The sequence below is a fragment of the Eretmochelys imbricata genome, chromosome 11, assembly GCF_965152235.1.
Source record: "Eretmochelys imbricata isolate rEreImb1 chromosome 11, rEreImb1.hap1, whole genome shotgun sequence".
Taxonomy (NCBI): Eukaryota; Metazoa; Chordata; order Testudines; family Cheloniidae; genus Eretmochelys; species Eretmochelys imbricata.
The window spans coordinates 35,794,069-35,816,792 of record NC_135582.1 but is presented as its reverse complement, the minus strand read 5'-3'; the positions used below and the strand labels follow the sequence as shown (position 1 = coordinate 35,816,792).

The 22,724-nt window shown below is 40.6% G+C and overlaps 1 protein-coding gene across 1 annotated transcript in view; it reads left to right on the top strand.

The window, feature by feature from the left end:
* The window catches only part of GRB14 (growth factor receptor bound protein 14), a 100,880-nt gene that overhangs the window by 35,099 nt on the left and 43,057 nt on the right, over nucleotides 1–22,724 (top strand). Inside the window, exon 3 of the mRNA XM_077830055.1 lies at nucleotides 18,107–18,263. Within this exon, the coding sequence (XP_077686181.1) occupies nucleotides 18,107–18,263 (157 nt within the window). The remainder of the gene's footprint in view (nucleotides 1–18,106; nucleotides 18,264–22,724) is intronic.

Genomic DNA, 22,724 nt, shown 5'->3' with positions numbered 1-22,724 from the left:
CTTTCTGAATGTGGTGAGAGAGTTCTTCACTTTTTCAACTACTGAGTCTTTCACTGTTGTACTGCATGCTTCTAACCAGTCAGCTGAGTTTCTTGCAGAAAGTTAGTGAGCATTTGCTGTGGTCTTGTTCAGAACCAGTGTCCAACTTCAGGATTAACAAATGACAATTCACTTAAAATTGGCCTCCAGCTTTTAGTGTGTGGTATCTCTTGCTTAAATAGAAAGTATGAGGCAAAAGCCATGTTGGCTCACGTAAACTGAGTTGTGTCTCCAACATTATTAACAGCATTATTAAGTACTTTAATTGGCTAAAATTGGCTTTGACAGTGACTGGCTTATAAGGCTTTCTGCATGTTGATGCAGTCCAGAGGCCATGGTGTTTTGCAGCCTTTTCATGTAGGTTGTCAGTATTGGCTTGGCTGATCAGCCTGGCAAACCAAGCTCGTCCACTTTTACTATATAAATCCATGATATACCCATATCTTGAATACTGTGTGCAGTTCTGGTCACCCCATCTCAAAAAAGATATATTAGAATTGGAAAAGGTACAGAGAAGGGCAACAAAAATTACTAGGGATGTGGAACAGATTCCATGTGAGGAGAAATTAAAAAGACTGGCTTTTCAGCTTGGAAAAGAGATGACTAAGAGTGGATATGATAGAGGCCTATAAAATCTTGACTGGGTATGGAGGAAAATTAATAAAGAAATGTTATTTACCCCATCACTTAATACAAGAATCAGAAGTCTCTAAAACATAGTCCAACAAACAAATGCTCTGGCCACTGTTGTTCATCATGCCACTGTTCGCTCCACCTCTCTGTCCCCAATGGTTCTGCACCATCACCTTCTGCTGCCACCTGCCGCTGTGACCTCTGTGAGTTGGGGTCTCAAAATTCCACCCAGCTCTCAGTGATTTCATCTCTGTGGGGGAACCTTGCTGCTAGTGCAGGCTGGGCTGTCTCTTCCACAGAAACACTGTCCCACAGCAGGTCTAAGCACTTAAACCTAATTATCTCTGATTTCAGCTCTAGTGGACACTTAACAAACCAAAAGGCTCTCTATGGAGCCTCATCAGCTCTATCTCTAAACAGGAGAGAGGGGCAGGTCAAATAGTGCTTGTGTCTCTTAGGCAGAGCCCATGCCACCAAACAAAACACCTGTGCCCCATTCCCCCTCTCTCTTTTCACTAGGATATGCCATCCAAACCTCCTGATCAGGGAGTGCAGTTCACTTCAGGGTGACCAGTGCTTAATTTGTAATGAGAGGGGTGCTGGGGCTCAAGCAAGTTTGTTACTTTCATAACTGATGTGGCAAGCCCTGAGGTCTCAGGGCTATGAACTGCCAAGCTTAGAGGTGCCGAGGCTCAGCCCTGGCAAGCCCTAGCACAAATTAAGCATTGAGGGAGACCCCCTCATTCAGGCAGACTACGTACAGTTCTGCTGCCCTTTACTCATACAATAAGGATAATAACATTTCATGACCCCCAAATTCAATACTAAAGTGATTTGTAACCCAACACCAGCTAAAAGTGATCACTTGGCAGCACAGCTCTGTCTGCTAGATACCTAGGCATATAAATACATATAAACACATATAAATACATATGTGTTCATATAAATACAGTCTGGTCCTGAAGCCTTTCCACCCACCCCTGGCTCATTACTAGCAGTCAGGGGAGAGCTCATTCAGACCTTGCTTACAAATCATAATTTGACATCATTAGGTAGGCCAAATAGCCCCCCAAAATGTGCAGACATTGTCATAAATAACAGCTGTATGAAGAAGCTAGTCTTTGTTCATACTTTTTCAAACCCGTTATGCTTTCTCAGGTACAAGTATTTTCTCACGTACTGTATATGCTTTTAAAGTGTGTATTGTTTCAACTTCAATTCAAATTTCCAGCCAACAACCAAATTGGCAGCACTGCATGTAATGGGGGGTGGGGAGGATTGGGGAAATTCAGGGGAGGTGTAGGGAAATCCTTGATCTTTCGTGATTGTGGGCAGCCACAATGGAGGAGGGAACAGAGACTGGGCAGGCCAAAGGCAGGAGTGTATCTGAGATGGTCAGTTTGGGATATGTATTATTCTGTCTCCTTGTGGACATTAGGCAAAAGATGTTTATTTCTGTATAGCCCCCTCACCTAATGCTTCTGGGAGCTACCATGGGCAGGAAGATACCCTTGTAGAGCAGCTCCAATAGAGTTGTGTTTCCAGGGAGCTGGGCATAAGGGGTAGTTGAGGGAAGGGATGCAGCAGGTCTCCATGGGTATAGTTCTAGTATTCTTGGGATCCTTCAGGTCTGAGAGTGGGTTCTGCAGAGAGCAACCCCCACTCCAGAACAATTGTGGGGAACTCCTTGCAGAGACTTCCTCCTATGAATCTCTCCCCGTAAGTTTTATTACAGCTATTTAAATCACTCTAGTGTAGAAACAAAGTTGGGGAAATGTTTATAATGGGGGAGAGTATCATTCTCCTTAACTTAAAAAGTTAAGATTTTTTTTGGTTAGCTCTTTCTAGTATATTTTTAGTAAATACAGAGACTGCATCATATAGTATAACATTTAGGATCCGATCATACTATTCTTGAAACCAAGGTCAAAGCTCTCATTGACTTGAATCACAACATCTTTAGGCTTTTCTTATGTTTCATACTATTTCAAATAGCAGATTTTTCCTTAGAAGAATGAATGCACATTTTAAAAGGCAGTCTCCACTGTTTTCTTTTTTCCAAAAATGTGCTTTTAAAATGTCACAAATGTACTATTTTTGTCCTATTTTTTTGAGTAATAGATTTATATACAATGTTAAAAATGGGGAAAAAAGTGTAAGTAAAGAATGAAATGTTATGTTGGTATTCAATGGTAATTAGGAATATATTGTCAGACAGTTTTAGAAATAGCAGCTCTACTTCTTATCAAACGAAAACAGCCTTAGTCCATGAAGTATTCTCAATTGATGGTCATCTATTCCATAAGAATTTGATTTAATATCCATCAGATATAGTAGGGCAAAGGTGCAGATTTTACCAATTATACAAAAAATTGCAATGGCATTGTTTTTCATGAGAAGAAAAATTAGTTGCATTACTTAGCTGATCTTTGGCTACCCTGCTAGTTCCTGATGGGTGCACTACTCACCTTCATTTTCTTTTTGAAAAGCTGAAAGGAATACATACTCCAAATATGTATCTGTTGTACCCTAATATAGACAAATGCTATTCATACCATTGCCACTCAACTACATCTCATAAGAATAAAATGCAGTACAAGCTTTATTGCCTCTAGAATGTACTTCCATGATTCATGCAATTCCTTTTCTACAGACCATAAATGGACACTGCTTGCTATGGATGTTATTCTAAACGGCTCTGTCTTTTTCTCCAAAAGGGTCTTTAAAAGTCAGCCGGAAAGGTGATTTATTGAATAGGCATGCAAATGTGCATATTAAGCGTTGTTCAAATCAGATCTGTACGTTTTGGCCCCACAATCATGGAATTAATGATTCAGAATTAATGTTTTCTCTCTCTAGTCTTTGGTAACTTTTTACTCTTCTATAAACTGTTTTTAAGGAGTCTGACTAAAAATATCAACCTGCATTAAAAAAACATTTATGTCTGTCTGAGAACCAGTTAGTCGGAAAACAATAAATACTGATGCATCCACAAGATTGGTTGTGGTAATGGGTAAACATAGACACTCATGTACATGGAATGAGGAATAAGGAATGATAAAAGCATTCCGTGACATTTCATGCTAGCTAGGATCTACTTTCATAAGGTTTTAGAAGTCATTCTGTGTATAAAACCCCTGAGTGCATATATAGCATGACACGTAACTGTCATGTCCATTGTTATTAAAAATATTACATAAGATAACTTAAACAATTGAATGCATCCAATGAAGTGAGCTGTAGCTGACGAAAACTTATGCTCAAATAAATTTGTTAGTCTCTAAGGTGCCACAAGTCCTCCTTTTCTTTTTTTAAAATAATACAAATTGTCATTTATAAGAACTGAGGGTCTGATTAGATTGGTTAAAGTCAGGATGGATGTAAGGAAGCAATTTGAAAGTTTCCCCACACACCTCTAGTGCCCCTAACTTCTAGCCTGCATCTGCCATTATACTTTAATCCTGGGCCTTTTCTCAGCAAAAATTGCTACTTAAGCTAAATCTTATTCAGAGTTAGTGATGAGAACATACATCTGTTAGGCTGAAAGGCATTTTTCAATTTGTATTCTGGTCCCCAGAGGTGAAAGGCTAGTGCATTAACCTGGGAACTTAACATAAAAGCACTCAAATTGACATACCAATGGTGTCTGTACATGGTTACATCTGGAGGCAGTGGTTTCTTCTTGGAATATTTTGTCTTCCTATCCATAAGGACAATTGGGAAAAATGGTGTTATTTAAAGATGCATAAATACCACCCATTTCATAAACACCTGAGCACCTTCTTTAGATTCAAACTGCAATATTATGTCTAAAGGCCTTACTGAACAGGGAAGTCTTGTTCCGCTTCTTGAAGCTCACAAAATCCAGGCTCTGGTGTATTGCCAGAAGGAATGAGTTTGTTGTGGGCACTAACTAAATTCAGATCTGCCTTCTGCTGAGCCTGGGGAATCCAACCCAGAAATCTACAGCCAGAATAGCTCACAAATTGCAACCACTGAGACTGGAGGCCGGCAACGAGGTAATTCCAAACAGGGTGGAATGGAGATTAGTGCGCTTTTGTACTACTCTCAAATATTGTCTTCTAGCACACTGTCATAAAAGTATGAAGTATTACAGCAGCCCAAATAACACATCCATGCTGGTTACAGACCTACTGTAATGTCTGATTACTGAAATGCTCGGCTTACTTCTCTGGTTATTGAAGTAGTGCTAAACCTGCTCCACATGTAGAGGGGTCTTATGTGAGTGTGAACTTTTGCCCTGCTAATAAATCTTTCCATAACTTCCCGTAGGTGTATAGCAGGAGCTGGCTTGTGTGGAGAAGAATCAGAATAAAAACGGTTCAATAGCAGACGGTTGATGGAGTTCCTTCTGAGCACTTTCTATGGGATAATACAGCGAATGCTGCTAGAAATTCTGACACCATAGGAGAATTGCAGCTGAAATAGGGAGGAGGATAAATATTGTAGGTGTTTTTTATTATTGGCCCAGGTGCTTATTATTGACTACTGTGCTGCATGCAGAAAAGTGCAAGCACCTTAAGGGTACATCTACACTGCAACTGGGAGCTCAGAAAGACAGACAGGTGGTAGCTCAGGCTAGCTGCCTGAGTATATACCTAGGGGGTCCGGGCAGGCTTGTATCAAGCAGCTAGCCTGAGCTGCTTGCCTGTGCAATCCCTGGCGCGTGCACGCTCATGCGCTCTCTCGCCCTCTCTCTCTTTATTATTATTATTTATTTATTTACTTTTTAAAGAGCATTGGCTCAAGCAGAGCTAGAGTGTACTTGTCTTCCTGAGCTGGGTGGAGTGTAGACATACCCTAAATGAAGGATGAAAACCCCTATGAATATTATTTATTATGGAGTCGTTTAAGGGCCAACCAAGAATGGGACCTATTGTGCTAGGCCCTGTACAAACACAAAGTAGTAGACAGTCCCTGCCTCAAAGAGCTTACCTAAATACATAAGATAGACATAGGGCGGGGGAAAGGACAAACCATCTACATCGCTGAACATCTGCAATTTGAATGTTTATGATCTTATTAGCCCAATGCTATGGACGGCAGCCAATGGCAGGGAGCAGCCATGTCTGTTGTCCTGGGCTGCTCAGTAATAAAACTGGGAGGAATAAAACTGTTTGTTTATGTTCCTCTAACTGGAGCGGAACTAAGGTAAAAATGAGGTCAGATGACATAGTCTAATAGACAAAGCACTGCTCTGACCGTCAGGAGACCTGGGTTCTGTTCTTGGCTCTACTGGTAACTTTATGTGTAACCTTTGGTAAATCACTTCACTGCTTGGTGCCTCAGTTTCCCCTTCCATTCTTTGTGTGTCTGACTTAGCCTGCCAGCTTTTCAGGGCAGGACCTGTCTTCTACTGTATGTATGCATAGCATTTAGCACAACGGGGTCCCAGTCTCAGTTGAGGCCTCTGTCTGCCGCTATCATACAAATAATAACGCATGGGGTGAAATGTAGTTAAAAGGACTGGGAGCTTGGACATATATTCCAAATGCATCTATTTTAATATTAGGCATTTAGATTGTTGTGAGCCCACTGTCTCCCCTGCATACTCTAAATCCTGGCTGTTTTGCCTGACATAGCTGTTTGAAGAGAAGATGCAACTGAAAGGCTGATCTTAGCTGAAAGAGACCTGTGATTGAATTTTAAATTAGTGTGATTTTAGGTCTTATTAATTTCCCCAGGTCTGCAGATCTTTAACTGTACACCTGTTTCTGAAACTTGAACCAACTTTTTCCATTGAATATTCAAGTGTCCCGGCAAGTGATCAGTTTAGGCTATGCTGAGAATAACCTGAAGAAAAGGCTTGAAAAAGGAATGAGCAGAGTTATGGAAGGGCTTGAAGACGTGGACAAGAAACTTCAATTTGATAGGGGGAGGAGACAGGGGAGGGGCGGGGGGGAACAGAAGAGTTCAAAGACAGTGGTGATATGGTCAGAACAACGGCTGAGGCAGATTGTCTTAATGGCTACGGGTTTTTGGTGTGTGTGTGTGTGCGTATATATATTGACTGGAAATGGGAGGGGAGCACGGTTTGTCAGTTTGGCCAGAGAAAAAGACAGTAGAAATAACCATGAGAGGCAATCATGAAGGCCTAAATGTGATTTAAAGCTGTAATGGACAGATCCTAGATGTGACCGTTAGGACAAGCATTGGATTTGCAGATGGCTTTGATGTGAAGGGCAGGGAGGGGGATCAAAATCGTCAAAGTTGACCTCCAGGTTATGAGCCTGAGTGACCAAGAACAGGAGGAGTGAAGAGCTGTTTGGGAAGGAAGATAAAGGTTTATTTTGGTGGTGGTTAAATTTTAAGCTGATTGAGAGACAACCCTAAAGGAGATGACAGAGAGACCAGATATGATTCAGATTGAATAGAGGGAGACAAGTTTGTGGCCTTGCCTTCTCTATGTATTGAAATGGCTACCCTTTGAGCAGGGGAGAGAAATAGTTGACAACTAATTTTAACACACACATACAGATTATTTAAACATTATTTCAGCAAATAGCCATGTTTGTTTACAAATATGCAATAAGGTATTTTTTTAATTGTTAGCCATTTCAAAGGAATAATCTTAAAAAACAAACACACACACACAACCTCCTCACTCCCCAAAAAACCCAAACCTAGCAGGAAAGATGAGGGTGTTGGTTTTTCCACAGTCTTTGTAAAAATCTCTGTTCCAGCCTTTTTGCTTTTTCTAACATGTGCATGCTAAATATTTTTATGATGTGACAAAATACTGTGTATTAGGTTCAGTTGCTGTATGATAGTCACTCAATGGCACTCTGAATTCTACACTTGCTGTGGCTTTTTCAGATTTTTAGTCCCAGAATTCACAATGATCTAATGTGAATTGTATGGCAAAATGTTGTACAGCTCATCTGAAATTTGTGTGTGTGTATGAGAGAGAAGTCATAAATGTGTGGGTTTTTTCCAAGTCTTTAAATCTCAATGGTGCAATGCATTCTTTCATTACTTATTAGCTGGGGTGGCTTGACAAGCTTTAGTGGCACAATTAATGTTGCATTCCACTCCCTCTTCAGTTCTTTGATATGTTTTTCAGTTTCCTATTGACTTCTTTGAACATCTAACATTCTTCATATAGTAACCAAGGAAATTGGCAGTGTTTAGTGCTCTTCTCTGCTCATAATCCTTTCCTTTTGGCAGAAATCCCTTGGAAGAAAACTGATTTCTCATCAATTGGGGAAAGTGCTTGGCCATTTCCTAGCCCTACTACTTTAGCCTCCTTTGAAAAAATTAGGCTTCCAGTAAGTCAGAACTTAACCTTCAGACTCTGTTATCTAGCCTTGAAGCGTATCAAGAGGCTTTGCTGAATAGTTATTTCGGCTAGGAGTAAATCTCTTACTTAGTAGACATGATTCTGCATAGCTGTATATAAAGGAATAAATGTAGCATATATACAGCACAAAAGGAATTGCTTAGGCTTTTTATACTAAAACTAAAGTATTTCCCATACCCATAACTAAGATTTTATGTGCAGCTTTGAGATTATTCTGATCTATATAAATATATAGTTAGTTATTGAGGTATTTGAGCTTTGTATAAAATCTACACACACTAACTTGCCCAGGAAGAATTCAACACAATGTACTGAATCATTCATCAGGTTTAGACTGGTCTTCCCCTTTTTTCTCCCCAATTATTTTCTTTCTCCAGGACTGACCCTAATGTCTCTTGCTTTTTTCTACTTATAGGCCTCCAGACCTTCTTTGCCTCTCTCTCTTCACACAAGCATGCTCTGGTCTCCCCCACGTGCCTGTCCAAATATCAACCCATTTCCCTTTTTTCTATCACCTGTAAGCACACTCTGTGCCTTCTATAACCATTGCCCTGAAATCCTGTCCTCCAACTCCATTCTGAATTCCCTCTGATCTGGCATCCGCCTTCTCCTCTTCACTGAAACTGCTCTTGCCGAGTCTCTAAAGACCAGTTCTCAGGGCCTCTACTCTATTCTTGCCTTCTTTGACCTTTGCGCTGTTCTTGACATTATTGATCATACTGTCCTTGAAATCTTGCCTTTCTTTGGCTTTCATGTTTGTCCCTCCTATCTTTCTGGCCATTTCTTTTAGCATCTTTTAAAGTGAGTCCGAGGGTGGCCAAGTGCACAGTTTTTGACTGGACTTACTAGTTGAAAAGGGGACCTGACGGTGTCTGGTCAGATCTACTGACCAGACAACCAATGTCTGGTTATTGTGGGTGGGGAAGGCGGGGAGGTACCAGGTCATCACCTGCACCAGTCCTACTCAGCGGGGGCCACCTCTTATCTGCATCCAGTGGCTGCAGCTCCCAGGCCTGGCTCTGCCAGGTGAGTTCCTCTTGACCTGGACGGGGGAGTGGGAGGGGAAAAGCACTCCCACTTTTGGGAGTGGGATGGGGGCGGGGTAGAGGAGTGGATGGTGGGGAGGACTCTGGGGAAGAGGTGGGGCAGGAGATGTTCTGGCACTCCTGCTGGAGTGTCCGTTTTTAAAATATTACCAAGTTGGCAACCCTAGTAAGTCCTCCTCCCCTTTCCTGTGAGATCAGCTACGTCTGACTGATGTAACTATGACAACTAACCCCAGGGTAGACACAGCTATGTGCTTAGGGCTTCCATTGATATCGTAACTTTGTTTAAGTAGGTGGTGGTCCTACACCAACAGAAAAACCCCTTCTGATGGGTGTAAGCGGCATCTACACTACAGGCCTATGCCTGTATAGCTATGCCTGTAGAGTCTCCATAGTGCAGACTTAAACATATTATGGTCAAAATTGAACTCCTTACCTGTTCTTCTAGACTGGCATCTTCCACCCCACCCCATTTTGTCACCTCTAACAACACTAATATCCTTTTGTCATTTAAGCCTGTAACTTGGGTGTCTTCTTTGAGTTCTTCTTTTCCCTTGCTGTGCACAGCCATGCTGTGTCCAAAATTTCCTGCTTCCTCTATAAAATCCCTGAAATCCAATCTTTTTGTTTCCATATTAGTAAAACTCTTATTCTGGCCCTCATCTCAAGTGTTGACAATGTTAACCACCTCCTAGCTGGCTTCCCTGACACCCACCTTGCCCCCCTCCATTGTATACTAGACCATCTTTTTTGTCTGTTCATCTGATAATGCCCTTCTTCTTTCTTCACTACATAAAATTCAAACTTTTTATCCTTGCTTTCAAGGCCTTCCACAACTCTGCCATTTGCTATGTATCCACATTTGTCACGTATTTTATCATCCCCATCCCCCAACCTTGAATATCTATTTGTTTACTGCCGCAGACGTTGTCACACTTGTTGTCCTTTAGGCATGGAATTCCTTCTGTAACCACAAGACAGTATCTTAATTCCCCCCACACACACTTTTTTTTCTGTTAACGTTCACTTGTCTTGTTTCAAGTTAGATAGACGCTGCCCCAGAGATATTTCTGTCTTCCTTTGAGCTAGATACTTGAGAAAAAACAAAGAGTCCTTTAGGCTTGACCACAGTACAAATAATAATCCATGAGAGATGTGGCATATATTTGTGCCAGGTCAAGGGGAAAATCTGCCTGGACAATGTAGGCTACTATCTGAGAATAATGCTACGATGAGCAGACAAGTTATCAACTTTTACATTTAAAGCTGAAATTCCCATCTATGTTCTTTCTTTAACGAGCTCCCGGAAGATAAACTGATATTAATATTGGCATTTTTACCTTGAAGCCTGTATGTTCTAGTTCAGCCTAGATTTCCTATATAAAATTGCTGCCCGGAAAGAACATAATCTGCTCCTCTTATTGAATAGCAGGAGCTGCTGCAGGATGAGTGTAGAGCAGTCTTGCTTGCCAACAGCTCCCTCCCCAAGCCTCCTACCTCCTTGAGGCAGGAAAGGTGGGGGTCCCCTGATTCCCCTAGGGCTCCCAAATTCTTTTAATTCAACCCTGAATGTGTCTGTAACAGATTTACTTTATGTAAGAACACCAAATTCTATTGTTCTCTGACAAGCAAAGAATATGTTGGACAGTTAATTACAAAGCATCATTTAAATACTGTATTGGTGACACTTGACACAAACGAGAACAAGGAATTCAAATGTATGGCTGATGATCTCCTGCCCTTAACTTCACTGACCACAGCAAACAAAAATGAGAAGTAAAGTTGTGTTAGCTGGATTTTGGAAGTCCTTTCTTTCCCTCATTTTCATAGGTGACTTTTTTTTGTAAGTGTACCTGTATGTGGGTGCTTCTTAATGTATTACTGGTTTAGTTAATGTGAGTGCAGTGCAAGCTTTTCTCTCCCTCTCTACCCATCTTTCCCTGCCCCCCATATCTTCGATAATGATTATACTTATACAGCATCTTTCATCTAAAGATTTCAAGTGCTTTATAATCACTGTTAGGAAGATAAGCAGTGTACCTGTCTTACTGATGGGGAATCATAATTACAAGGAGGTCAGGTGACTTTCCTAAAGTCAGTTTATCTGTTGGTGGATAGTGAAATGTCATTTATTTGTGAATTGCTTGCATAAGATCTTACAGCAAATCTCATCTGTAAAGTTTTTTTTATTGTTTGTAAATCCTTTAGGCTAAGCAGATAGTATGATGATATGTTAAATATATAAAGCACTAATCACATGAAGTCGAATCACTTCACAAATCTTAATGAGTTCAACCTGTTACCCTGCCATATCGAAATGTTATTACTCCCCACCCCAGTATACGAAGATGAAGTGGAGGCCTGGAGATTGACTTGCTCAAGGACATGCAGGAAGTATGTGATAGACCCAGAAAGAGAACCCAGATCTTCTTTGTTTACCCCTAAAGACAACCCTTCTTTGCTGCCTCTTTTGCCTCTACAGACTATTGTACTGATGTATTTTTGCTATTTCCTGTTTACTGCGTACATCTGAAGTTACTATAATAATATGAGAGCATTTTATTTGACTCTACCCTTTTAACTGCGATAGGGAACCAGTTACTTCCCCTCCATCTCTATGCTTAAAACTATCTAACATAACATATTTACCACTAATATTTGCATAAGGCTACAGCCAGTACTTGGATTGCCAAGTACAAGATGTATGTAGGACCCTGTCCTGTGTATGTGGTCTTATGTTATTTCTTCTTCTGTTTTCCTACCCACAACGTCTTTAGTTCTATTTCCTTCCCTCTGCCAACATCATTGTATGCAGTTCCTCATTCACTTTTAGAGGTGATCAGCTTAATGTTAAAACATTTTAAACCATTATATTTTACACAGAAACACTGAGTATTTCAAAACAATTGAAAATTTATGCATTCTTTTGTGTGCTTTTCATCTGGACTAAGTCACTTCAAGGTATGAACAGCATACTTGAGGTAGCTGTAACTGTGCTTGTTTCTGAATTCTTCCATATATGCCCTTGTTTTTTTCCTTGATTGTTTGTTTGATTCTGGAACCTGTTGGTGCTGGAGCTATGTGGAAATGTTCTTACCCTTGGCTGAAACAGAGCAATTTCCTTTCCACTGGATATTCAAAAGCAAAAGGATGGATGGTCCAGGCAATAGCCTGGGACTCAGGAGACCATCCCTGCTCTGGCACAGACTTGCTGTATGACTTTGCGCAAGTCACTTAGTGTCTTGATACTTCAGTTTTCCCCATCTGCAACATGGCAATAATAATTCCCTATCATACATGAGTGTGATGAGCACAAATTCATACATGCTTGTGATGTACTCAGATATTAAGGTAAAGGAGGGCATATTGGTGTTATGGTAATACAAATAATTAATCATACCTAATTAGCTTAGAATAGTGTGAGAAATCTGTCCTGATGACATTTTCCTTCTCTTTGACATGACTGCATAAGGTAGTTTCTGAGAGTTATGAGAGTCTTTCTCTCTATACATCTGCTCTTTGTGGGTAAATGCTAGAGGATGAAACATTTAAAAGAAGAATACTAGGAAGGTCCTTAAACTCCCTGGATTGGCATTCCACCACACCTAGGAAACCTACCTGGTGATGGAGACTCTACATGATGGGTAGGTGGAATCCTGTCTGGCCAATAGGCTAACACTAGCCTTTTAGAAATATATGGGTGCCCTTAACTGTTTTGCAAAATTTTCCCATTTCTAGTGGAATTATCTGAATAGTGATGGGGAATATTGTTGGGAGTTGTAAAATGTTTCGGCATGCCTCCATTGTAGTGCAGTATGCTACAACTCCCATTACCCTACTCTGCCAGCCTCAATAAGCAAACCTTTCAGACTAGAAGAGGAGAAGGTTGGGAGCTAGAGAACAAGTGCTCCAGGCAAGCAGCCGTTTAGTTAACTATAAGATAGCGGGTTATTGATGATCATGCATGATACTAATCAGGATCTCGGGAGGTATGAAGGACTTTTAAAACCTGGTTCTGACATACAATAATTATCTAGTTAACATACGTGACAAACTGTAATGAAGTACAAAATGTGCAAAGTTTTATTCACAGGGCAAAAAAAAAAATTGTGGTAGTGATGGTAGTGTCTAAAGTTAGACACCTAAATCTATATAAATGTGGACTGGTTTTCAGAGGTGTTGATCATCTATGGTTCAGAGATGCTCCGCATCTTCTGAAAATCTGGTCATTTTGATTTAAGTGCCTAAATATGGATTTCAATGCCTGGGTTTTGGCACTCAAGCTCAATAGTTTTGTCTGTTAGCTGTAGTTGGCTCTTTACTTGTATGGTAGTTTACATCTTATTTCATTGTTTAGACCATGCATTAAATTAATTAGATTTTAAACTCTTTAGGATTGAGAGTGTATCTTTCTGTATGTTTGTATAGTGTCTGCATACTGAGGCCCTCCTACTGTATTGTAATGCAAATAATGCAGTCTGAATAGAATACCAATAGGAATTAGTTTTCAAACCTGATTCTGTAGGATTTGCAAGACTCCTCCAACAAATCCATGAAGTTCACAATTGCTGCCCTTGGTCTGCTAGGAGACTTCTCAGCATGACAGATTGGGAGAAGCAGGGGACAAAAAAATCCCCTGCTCTGGTTACCTTTTATGCTTCCTTCCCCTCTGCTGCTCCCTCTTAATTTCAAGCAGTTACTGCTCTCCTATGTTAATGATATTTCAAAACAATTCACACAGTATTCATTTCCACCTTAAATATAAGTCAACCATGATTTGACAATCTGAAAAAGATGACTAAAGAAACAAACATAATCCAAATAAAATGTACACTGTGACACTGCTGGGTTTATTTTTTGGCACAAATGCTTTCATGAGTCTATTTCAATATTCAAAATTTAGTGATAATAAATAAATAAAAAATGACAAATTGCTCAATTCCCCCATCCCACCCTTCAAGCAATGTAGCCACTTAATGCCTGTTGCACTAAAGGTGGTGCCTTCCCTTTATGCACAAACCCTTCTCTGAGCTGAAGTAGAATCTCTTCCACTTTAAGACCCTATCTCTGTCTACGCTGAAATAAAAAACCTGCGGTACCAAGTCTCAAAGCCTAGGTCAATTGACTCAGGCTTGCAGGGCTTGGGCTGTGGAGCTAAAATGTACAGTGTAGATGTTTGGGCTCAGGCTGGCACATGGGCTATGAGACCTCTACCCTCACGGAGTTTCAGAGCCTGGGCTCCAGCCCAAATGTTTACACTGATTATTAGTCCCACAGCCTGAGGCCCTCAAGCCTGAGTCAACTGACCTGGGCCAGCTGCAACCATGCTATGAGTCTTCTAATGCATGTAGACATAAGTATCAGGGTCTGGGGCCCACTTTTAAAATGTCCTACTGTACTGACTTATTGCTTTATACCTGCCAGGTGCTTAAAATAAGTAAAGGAAGCAGACTTTGTTTTCCTTATCTTTCTGTTTCCAATCTTGGTAGGTGTCAGGAGACAGGAAATGGATAGAGAGTGAAGATGGCTGGCTCAGTTCAGGAAAGGTATAGCAAAAATAGAGACAGACATTCACTTAGTCAGGTGCCTCATAGGTTGTAGGTCAGGGGAGATCAGTGTGGTCACATTCGTGGCCATGACTTTATCCTCATTTTACTCCTAGAGAGCATTTCCCTTCTCCCTGCTTCTGGCAAGAAAGAAACGTATAGCTCTGCATTTTAAGGAAAGGAAGCATCTCCATACATCCTCTTTCAGGTGGCTCTATTCTTGGAGACCTTTTGAAACAAATAAATTCCTAAGAAATCTGCTCTGGACTTGTCTCAAATGCATGTACCCAGAGTATACATATGGTACAGTTTTATTTTCTTAATTAAAAGGAAAACAAAAGGTCACTCTAACTTACTTCATCAAACTGTAACAAAAGTTCAGAAAGATGCTACAAGCCGTCAGTTGTCTCCCAGCAGAATTTGGATCTTTTGCAAGGAACAGAACTAAATGGCACAGTGTAGCTATGTTTTACAAGGTATCACATGTCATAGCTGAGAGTAGTGGGTAATTGGCTGTCTTAGACTTAGGCAGGATGTATTCACCTATACTAAGAAAGTGAGGAGACTTAGAATATAAACTCTACTTTAAATTTTTTTGTTTTGTTTTGCTTCAGCTATAATGCTGTGGTCCAAGGCCACCTCCAAGGCTTCCCTGTCCCCAAGTCAAATGGCCTCAGTCAAATCATTATCAGGATGTGTGTTGCAGTCTTCAGTATTTTAAAAAGCCAATTTCTATATCTTCAGCAGTAATACAGAGAATAGTCATCTGCACTGCAACTCTTACACAAGTTTTTCTTTTAAAATGGCTAACAAAGGCCTCAGCATACACTCTTGTGCATATTCTTGCTATAAAGTGACATTACATGACACCTGACTTGATGTATATCTAAAAGAATCTCTATATGTAACATACGTACTGGCAGTATCATCTTCCAGGAGACAAGTTGCTGGAATGGGAGTCGCATCTAGCTCTGCAACCAACATGCGTTACTGTGGGCAAGTCGCTCTATTTCTCTTGCACAGTTTGTCTTATCTGCTTAGACAGTAAGCTCTTTAGGATAGGGCCCACTGCAATGCGGCACCAAATTTAGCTGGAGTTTCTGAGTGCTATATTAATATATATGATGAATAATACCAGTGTATCTTGAATAGTTGAGTATAGTATCTTTTTTCTCTAGGACTGGTAGGGGCTTCTTTGCTACGTTGTTCCAACCTCCTATGACCTTTGCAGAGACAGGAATCATTCCAATGCATAGATCCAGTCCCAACAACTACAGAGACAGAAGCTGTATGTCATTGGAAAAAAAAGTTAATGAGTCTGACACAAATCCAAGTCGGTTTTAAGGAACTAACTCCATCACTAACAAACAATCTCAGCTACCCCTCAGGCATTATTCCCTTCTGTTAAGGCGCCTCTTTCCCATTGTATTGTTAAATGGCAATTCTTACCTGCCATGCAGGCTCACAGTGACCTTGCATTCAGGCTGCTCTCCTGGCCTATGTCCCCTGGAAGGCTCCATTTGGATTTGCTGTCTCTTAGCCTAGGCACATGTTGCTACTACTGCAGCAATGTTGTCTTTTCTTGTGGCACTGGCTGCATGAGTGGGTGGGATTTCCTGCTGGCTGTCTAGCTAATACTCAAGTGGAGGAATGGAGTTCCAGGGTGGAGTTGGCCTTCAGTGCACTGCTGCTGATGCATGGATCAGATGCTCACCAATAAGCCCTTCACTGGTTAAGTGAGATGAGATTCAGAGAAGGGTGAAGCAAATGTTTAAGGGATGCAGGATTGCCTCATGAAGGAAAGCTTTAAAAGGAGCCAAATACATGTAGCTCATTTAAATTACAACATAAGGTAGTACAAAGACATGATAACTTGGTGTGTAAAGCTCAGAGAACCAGATAAGTTATGCACACTAGTATGATAAAAGGGTATCTAGCTACACTGGGAGAAAATGTAATAAAAGACTTTTTTTAAGTGGAATATCAAGAACAACTTTATAATGTTGAGATCTCTGTGTCATGGAGTTCCCAGGGAAGTGAGACACGTAGTGAAACGGCAATTTGTCTAGTTCAGAGTTGTCTCAAGCTACTAGAAAATATATACACTAGGGAAGAAACTCTGTACTGGTGGGAAATCTTAATGAAATGACCTACAGTTTGTTCTCTACCTTTCAATGATTTTAAAATAGCTTTTGGATTAAAATACTCTGCCCAGAACAAACAAAACTCAAGCTAATAAAAATAAAGGGCTCAGTTTCAGATTGTGCCATTTTACTGGACTTTAGAAGATCTAAAAGACCGTTTTTTTTATATGCATATTTCTCCTACACCTCCTTCATATGTTGACCAGTCTATCAGTTTTATAATTAAACTCGAAACACTTACGATAATTCAGGGATAATGTTAAGGTTCTAATACCACAATGAAGTTAATGAGAGGCCAGGCTGTTGCCAGGTGTCTTCTATATTTTTCATTGCTTATTTTTGTTATCTCTTTAAAAATGGAAAAGTAAAAATAAAGGCAAATGCAAAATATAGTGCTGTATTAATTTAGTTTCAAGGTTCCGTTATAACTGCATGCAAATCAAGAAATTCAGAAATGTTTCCTGAATACCTGAAACTCTTCCATGTTTTTTTAATTGGAGCAGTAGGTGCACAGCACTTCAGAGAGTAAGGCAATAGCAAGTTTAATCAATTCCATCTGATTTGGCTGTAGTTTGGATTTGGGATTAATCTTTTGTCTGGGTGCAAGGATGAGCAATTTCAACTCAAACCTTCTCTTCTTCCAAAAAGCTATATGGTATTTAAATAATACACATTTCCCTATTTTTCAGAAGCATGGATCTTTACTGAAATTTTCAAGTCAACAACTCCTCAATGCTGAAGATCACCAGAAAATTACAAATTTTATATAAAGAATATAATACAATAGGAAGAAACTTGGAAGTTGTAAAGATAGAAGATGAGCAAATAAATCTGTTCACTTGTGCTATGTCCCCTCCTACAATATTTTGAACTACTCTCTAGTTGCTCATAGACCCTGGGAATCTTTCACATGTATCACTTTTGTTCAGGTGCATGTTTTTAATTCTACTTCCATTCCCTTGTGTGTCAATCCCTTTTTTAGGTTCTTGCTTGTCAAAATTCAAACAGTCTTGTGGCATCCATCCTTTCTATTCCCTACAGAATTGTGTACATCTCAAATTAGCTCACCTCTCTTTGTCTAATTTCTTCCAACAAATTCAGACCTGGTTTCACTAACCTTTCTGGATAGCTACATTCTCAAGGTCCTTGAATTGTACCATTAGTTATCTGCAGCACCATCCTTGTCTCATATTAATGTGGAGATCCAGCTACTAGAAGGGGACAAGGAAGCGTTCTGCTTTTGTTGGATTTCATGTTACACTTTTAGTCATAAGGTGTGGAGATTAATAAGTTGTCTGGGCTGATTTAACCAATGCTTTGCAATTTTAAATGTATGGGCACTTTAGCTTTCCCTTTTTATACTCCTTGTTTTTGCAGGTAATTAAAGTATACAGTGAGGATGACACTAGCAGAGCTTTGGAAGTGCCAGGTGATGTAACAGCCAGAGATGTATGCCAGCTGTTAATACTGAAGAATCATTACATAGATGACCACAGCTGGACACTGTTTGAACACCTTCCTCGCATAGGTCTAGGTAAGATTGCCTTGTTCATGGCATAAAGAAGGTGGTATCACTGTGTGTGTGGTGTTTTTTTTTTTTTTTAAATATGTAGTAAGACTAGGAAGCTATTAAAACTCATTCTTCTGTTTCCCCATGTTTTTTTCTGGTGCATAGTCATAAGGCATGCTCTTTCACTGTTCCCAAATTACTTGGTCTGAATCTGAAGCAGGGGTCTCTAGGACATAGATTCTTAACACTTATGATAAATGGCTTTTAGTTCTTTCCTGCTTTTTTTGGACAGTTTTCCCCCTTTTACTTTCTTGACTTGCTCCTGTTTACCTCTAGCAAAAGAGCTGGGCCAGTATTCCAGTGCAAATGGTAGCTGTGCCACGCCAACACAACCAGCTGAAATTTTTGAGAGGGCATTGTCAATGAATATCTCATACAAAGGACAGAAGAGCTGTCATATTTCATACTTTTGTGTGGACAGTGGGAGCCTATCCCTCTAAATTACATCTTGTTCTACTGAAGTAGACTTGTCAACATCCTACCGAAATACAGTCAATTAGCTTGGTGAGGTTTTGATTTAAACTCCAGAGAAATTGACCTATATTATTTAAACACCCCCCATCTACATATTTAAATACAAAAGAAGCCTACATAAAAACAACTAAGTTTAAGATTTTAAGCCCACAAAAATCAAGACATTCATACTTCTGCTTCAACAACTATATTTGCCCTGTTGATATTATGTGTTGCCATATAAAGTATAAATGTTTCTACCTTTACATTTATGTGTAATGTGACCGATACCAAGTTTTGTGTGTTTCAGATAACCACTGTAATGTTATGTTGTTGTAGTGGTCTCACTTCCTGATTTCAGTGTATACATAGTTTAAAAACTCTGCAATAAAAAAGTAAAGTAAGGCATATCAAGTATTAGACATGTTAAAAATATGTAACACAGTAAAGATTTTGCCAAAGACATCAACTTAAAAGTTACTTTACTCACAGTCTAAATACCATTTTCAGTATAAAAAGTAGGACAATACCTTCACATTTTAGATCTTATGATTTTTTTTTTTGAGAGAGCTATAATGGAGAAATCTACTATAAATCAAGTCATAAAACTATATTATAATTTCAAACAACTCAGTTACCCCCCATCAGCAGATATGAAATCACCTGGATTCAATTTGTAACTAAAAGAATGGTCAGTATTGCTTTGCCATCACTGTGTTTTGTGCTGATTTCTCGTTGCTCCAGAAAGTCTGGCCCAAGCATAGAAGATTAGGGTTGGACGAGACCTTAGGAGGTCATCTAGTCCAACCCCCTGCTCAAAGCAGGACCAACACCAACTAAATCATCCCAGCCAGGGCTTTGTCAAGCCGGGCCTTAAAAACCTCTAAGGATGGAGAGTCCACCACCTCACTAGGTAACCCATTCCAGTGCTTCTCGACCCGCATAGTGAAATAGTGTTTCCTAATATCCAACCTAGACCTCCTCCACTGCAACTTGAGACCATTGCTCCTTGTTCTGTCATCTGCCACTACGGAGAACAGCTGAGCTCCATCCTCTTTGGAACCCCTTTTCAGGTAGTTGAAAGCTGCTATCAAATCCCCCTCACTCTTCTCTTCTGCAGACTAAACAAACCCAGTTCCCTCAGCCTCTCCTTGTAAATCATGTGCCCCAGCCCCTTGATCATTTTCGTTGCTCTCCGTTGGACTCTCTCCAATTTGTCCACAGCCTTTCTGTAGTGGGGGCCCCAAAACTGGACGCAATATTCCAGATGTGGCCTCACAAGTGCCAAAGAGAGGGAAATAATCACTTCCCTCAATCTGCTGGCAATGCTCCTACAAATGCAGCCCAATATGCCGTTAGCCTTCTTGGCAACAAGGGCACACTGCTGACTCATATCCAGCTTCTCATCCACTGTAATCCCCAGGTCCTTTTCTGCAGAACTGCTGCTTAGCCAGTCAGTACCCAGCCTGTAGCGGTGCATGGGATTCTTCCATCCTAAGTGCAGGACTCTGCACTTGTCCTTGTTGTACCTCATGAGATTCCTTTTGGCTCAATCCTCTAATTTGTCTAGGTCACTCTGGATCCTTCTCCCTACCCTCCAGCATATCTATCTCTCCCCTGAGCTGAGTGTCATCTGTGAACAATGTGTGTTTATGTAAAATGATACCCAACTGTGCAGCTTAGAGTGTATCGTTACGTGGCCTTTTGGTCTCCTTGTGGGTTAGCATAAGCAGGCAGAGTCCCTGGAATGATGACACAGTCACAAACTCAGTAACAATACAATGTGTGTTTAGTATTGGAAGAGAGAACAAAAGCAGCTCCCTTCCGGCTTTTGGTATTGCTGATTTCAAGCCCTTTTTCTTTGCCCTTCAGGAAGCATACTCTCTCACCATACTGTCAGGGGTCTTTCCCCTCTCAGAGGAGCCACACGCTGTATAGGCTGCCTGTGCACATGCCCCGCACACTGTAGGGCCTAGGAAGTGGACCTCTTGTGTGGACTGGTCCAGCTTGAGGTTGATGGTCGGGTGGAATTCCTTGAGGGCCTCCTTTCCATGGGTCCAGATGATAAAGATGTATCTGCATGGCCCCTCAGTATGCCAACATTTTTATGCCTGACTTAGAACAACTCTTCCTCAGCTCTTGTCCCCTCACTCTCCTGCTCTACTTGCACTACACTGATGACATCTTCATCATCTGGACCCATGGAAAGGAGGCCCTCGAGGAATTTCACCAAGATTTCAATGATTTCCACCCTACCATCAACCTCAGCCTGGACCAGTCCACACAAGAGGTCCACTTCCTAGGCACTACAGTGCTAATAAGTGATGGTCACATAAACACCACCCTATATCGGAAACCTACTGACCGCTATATTTACCTACATGCCCCCAGCTTTCATCCAGACCACATCACATGATCCATGGTCTACAGCTAAGCTCAAAGATACAACTGCATTTGCTGCAATCCCTCAGACAGAGACAAACACCTACAAAATTTCTATCAACCGTTCTTAAAACTGCAATACGCACCTGGTGAAGTGAAGAAACAGACTGACAGAGCCAGAAGGGTACCGAGAAGTCACCTACTCCAGGACAGGCCCAATAAAGAAAGTAACAGAATGCCACTAGCCATCACCTACAGCACCTAAAACCTCTCCAGCGCATCATCAAGGATCTACAACCTATCCTGAAGGATGATCCCTCACTCTCACAGAGCTTGGGAGATGGGCCAGTCCTTGCTTACAGACAGCACCCCAAACTGAAGCAAATACTCACCAGCAACTGTACACCACACAAGAAAAACACCAACCCAGGAACCAAACCCTGCTACAAACCCCAGTGCTAACTCTGTCCACATCTATTCAAGGGACACCATCATAGGATCTAACCACACCATCAAGGACTCGTTCACCTGCACGTCTACCAATGTGATATATGCCATCATGTGGCAGCAATGCCCCTCTGCCATGTACATTGGCCAAACCGGACAGTCGCTACGCAAAAGAATAAATGGACACACATCTGACATCAGGAATCCATAAAATTCAAAAACCAGTAGGAGAACACTTCAATCTCTCTGGTCACTCAATAACAGACCTCAAAGTGGCAATTCTTCAACAAAAAAAACTTCAAAAACAGACTCCAACGTGAAGCTGCAGACCTGGAATTAATTTGCCAACTGGATACCATCAGGTTAGGCCTGAATAGAGACTGGGAGTGGTTGGGTTATTACAAAACCTAAACTTAATTTTCCCCAGTACTAATTTCTCCCTACTGTTACTCTCACCTTCTTGTCAACTGTCTGTAATGGGCCACTCTCTTACCACTTCACAAGTTTTATTTTTCCTCCCTTGGTATCCTGCTGTTAATTGATTTAACTCATTAGACTGACCTCACACTTGGTAAAGCAACCCCCCAACCTTTCATGTATTTATACCTGCTCCTGTATTTTCATTCCATGCATCCGATGAAGTGGGTTCTAGCCCACAGAAGCTTATGCCCAAATAAATTTGTTAGTCTCTAAGGTGCCACAAGGACTCCTTGTTGTTTATACTGTGTTATGTTTAACAGCAGTACTTTAAAGATGAACTACAAAGCTAAAATTGTTTTTACCCTTTACTGCTCTTTTATGGTTTATAAAGACAGCCACAAATATTTTTGAAAAAGTTTTCTCCTTTGTAGCATTTCAAAGATATTTATAACTTTTTTTACCCTGAGTGCATCAGTTGTAAGATGCTTCTAGCTCAGAGAATAAGGTCAGAGTTAAAACTGGGTCAGGACTGTACATTGACTAAATGTGCTATTGGGAGAAGGCTAGGGATACTATTGTCTAAAGCTATTATACAAATAATAGAAGTATTTTCTCTCTTTATCAGTAAGACTGGTGTTTAAAATAGAGAAGAAAGTTAGTTAGTAAAAAAGCATTAAGGAAAACAAAATGAACTATAAACCTGAAGAAGTGACACTGCAATGG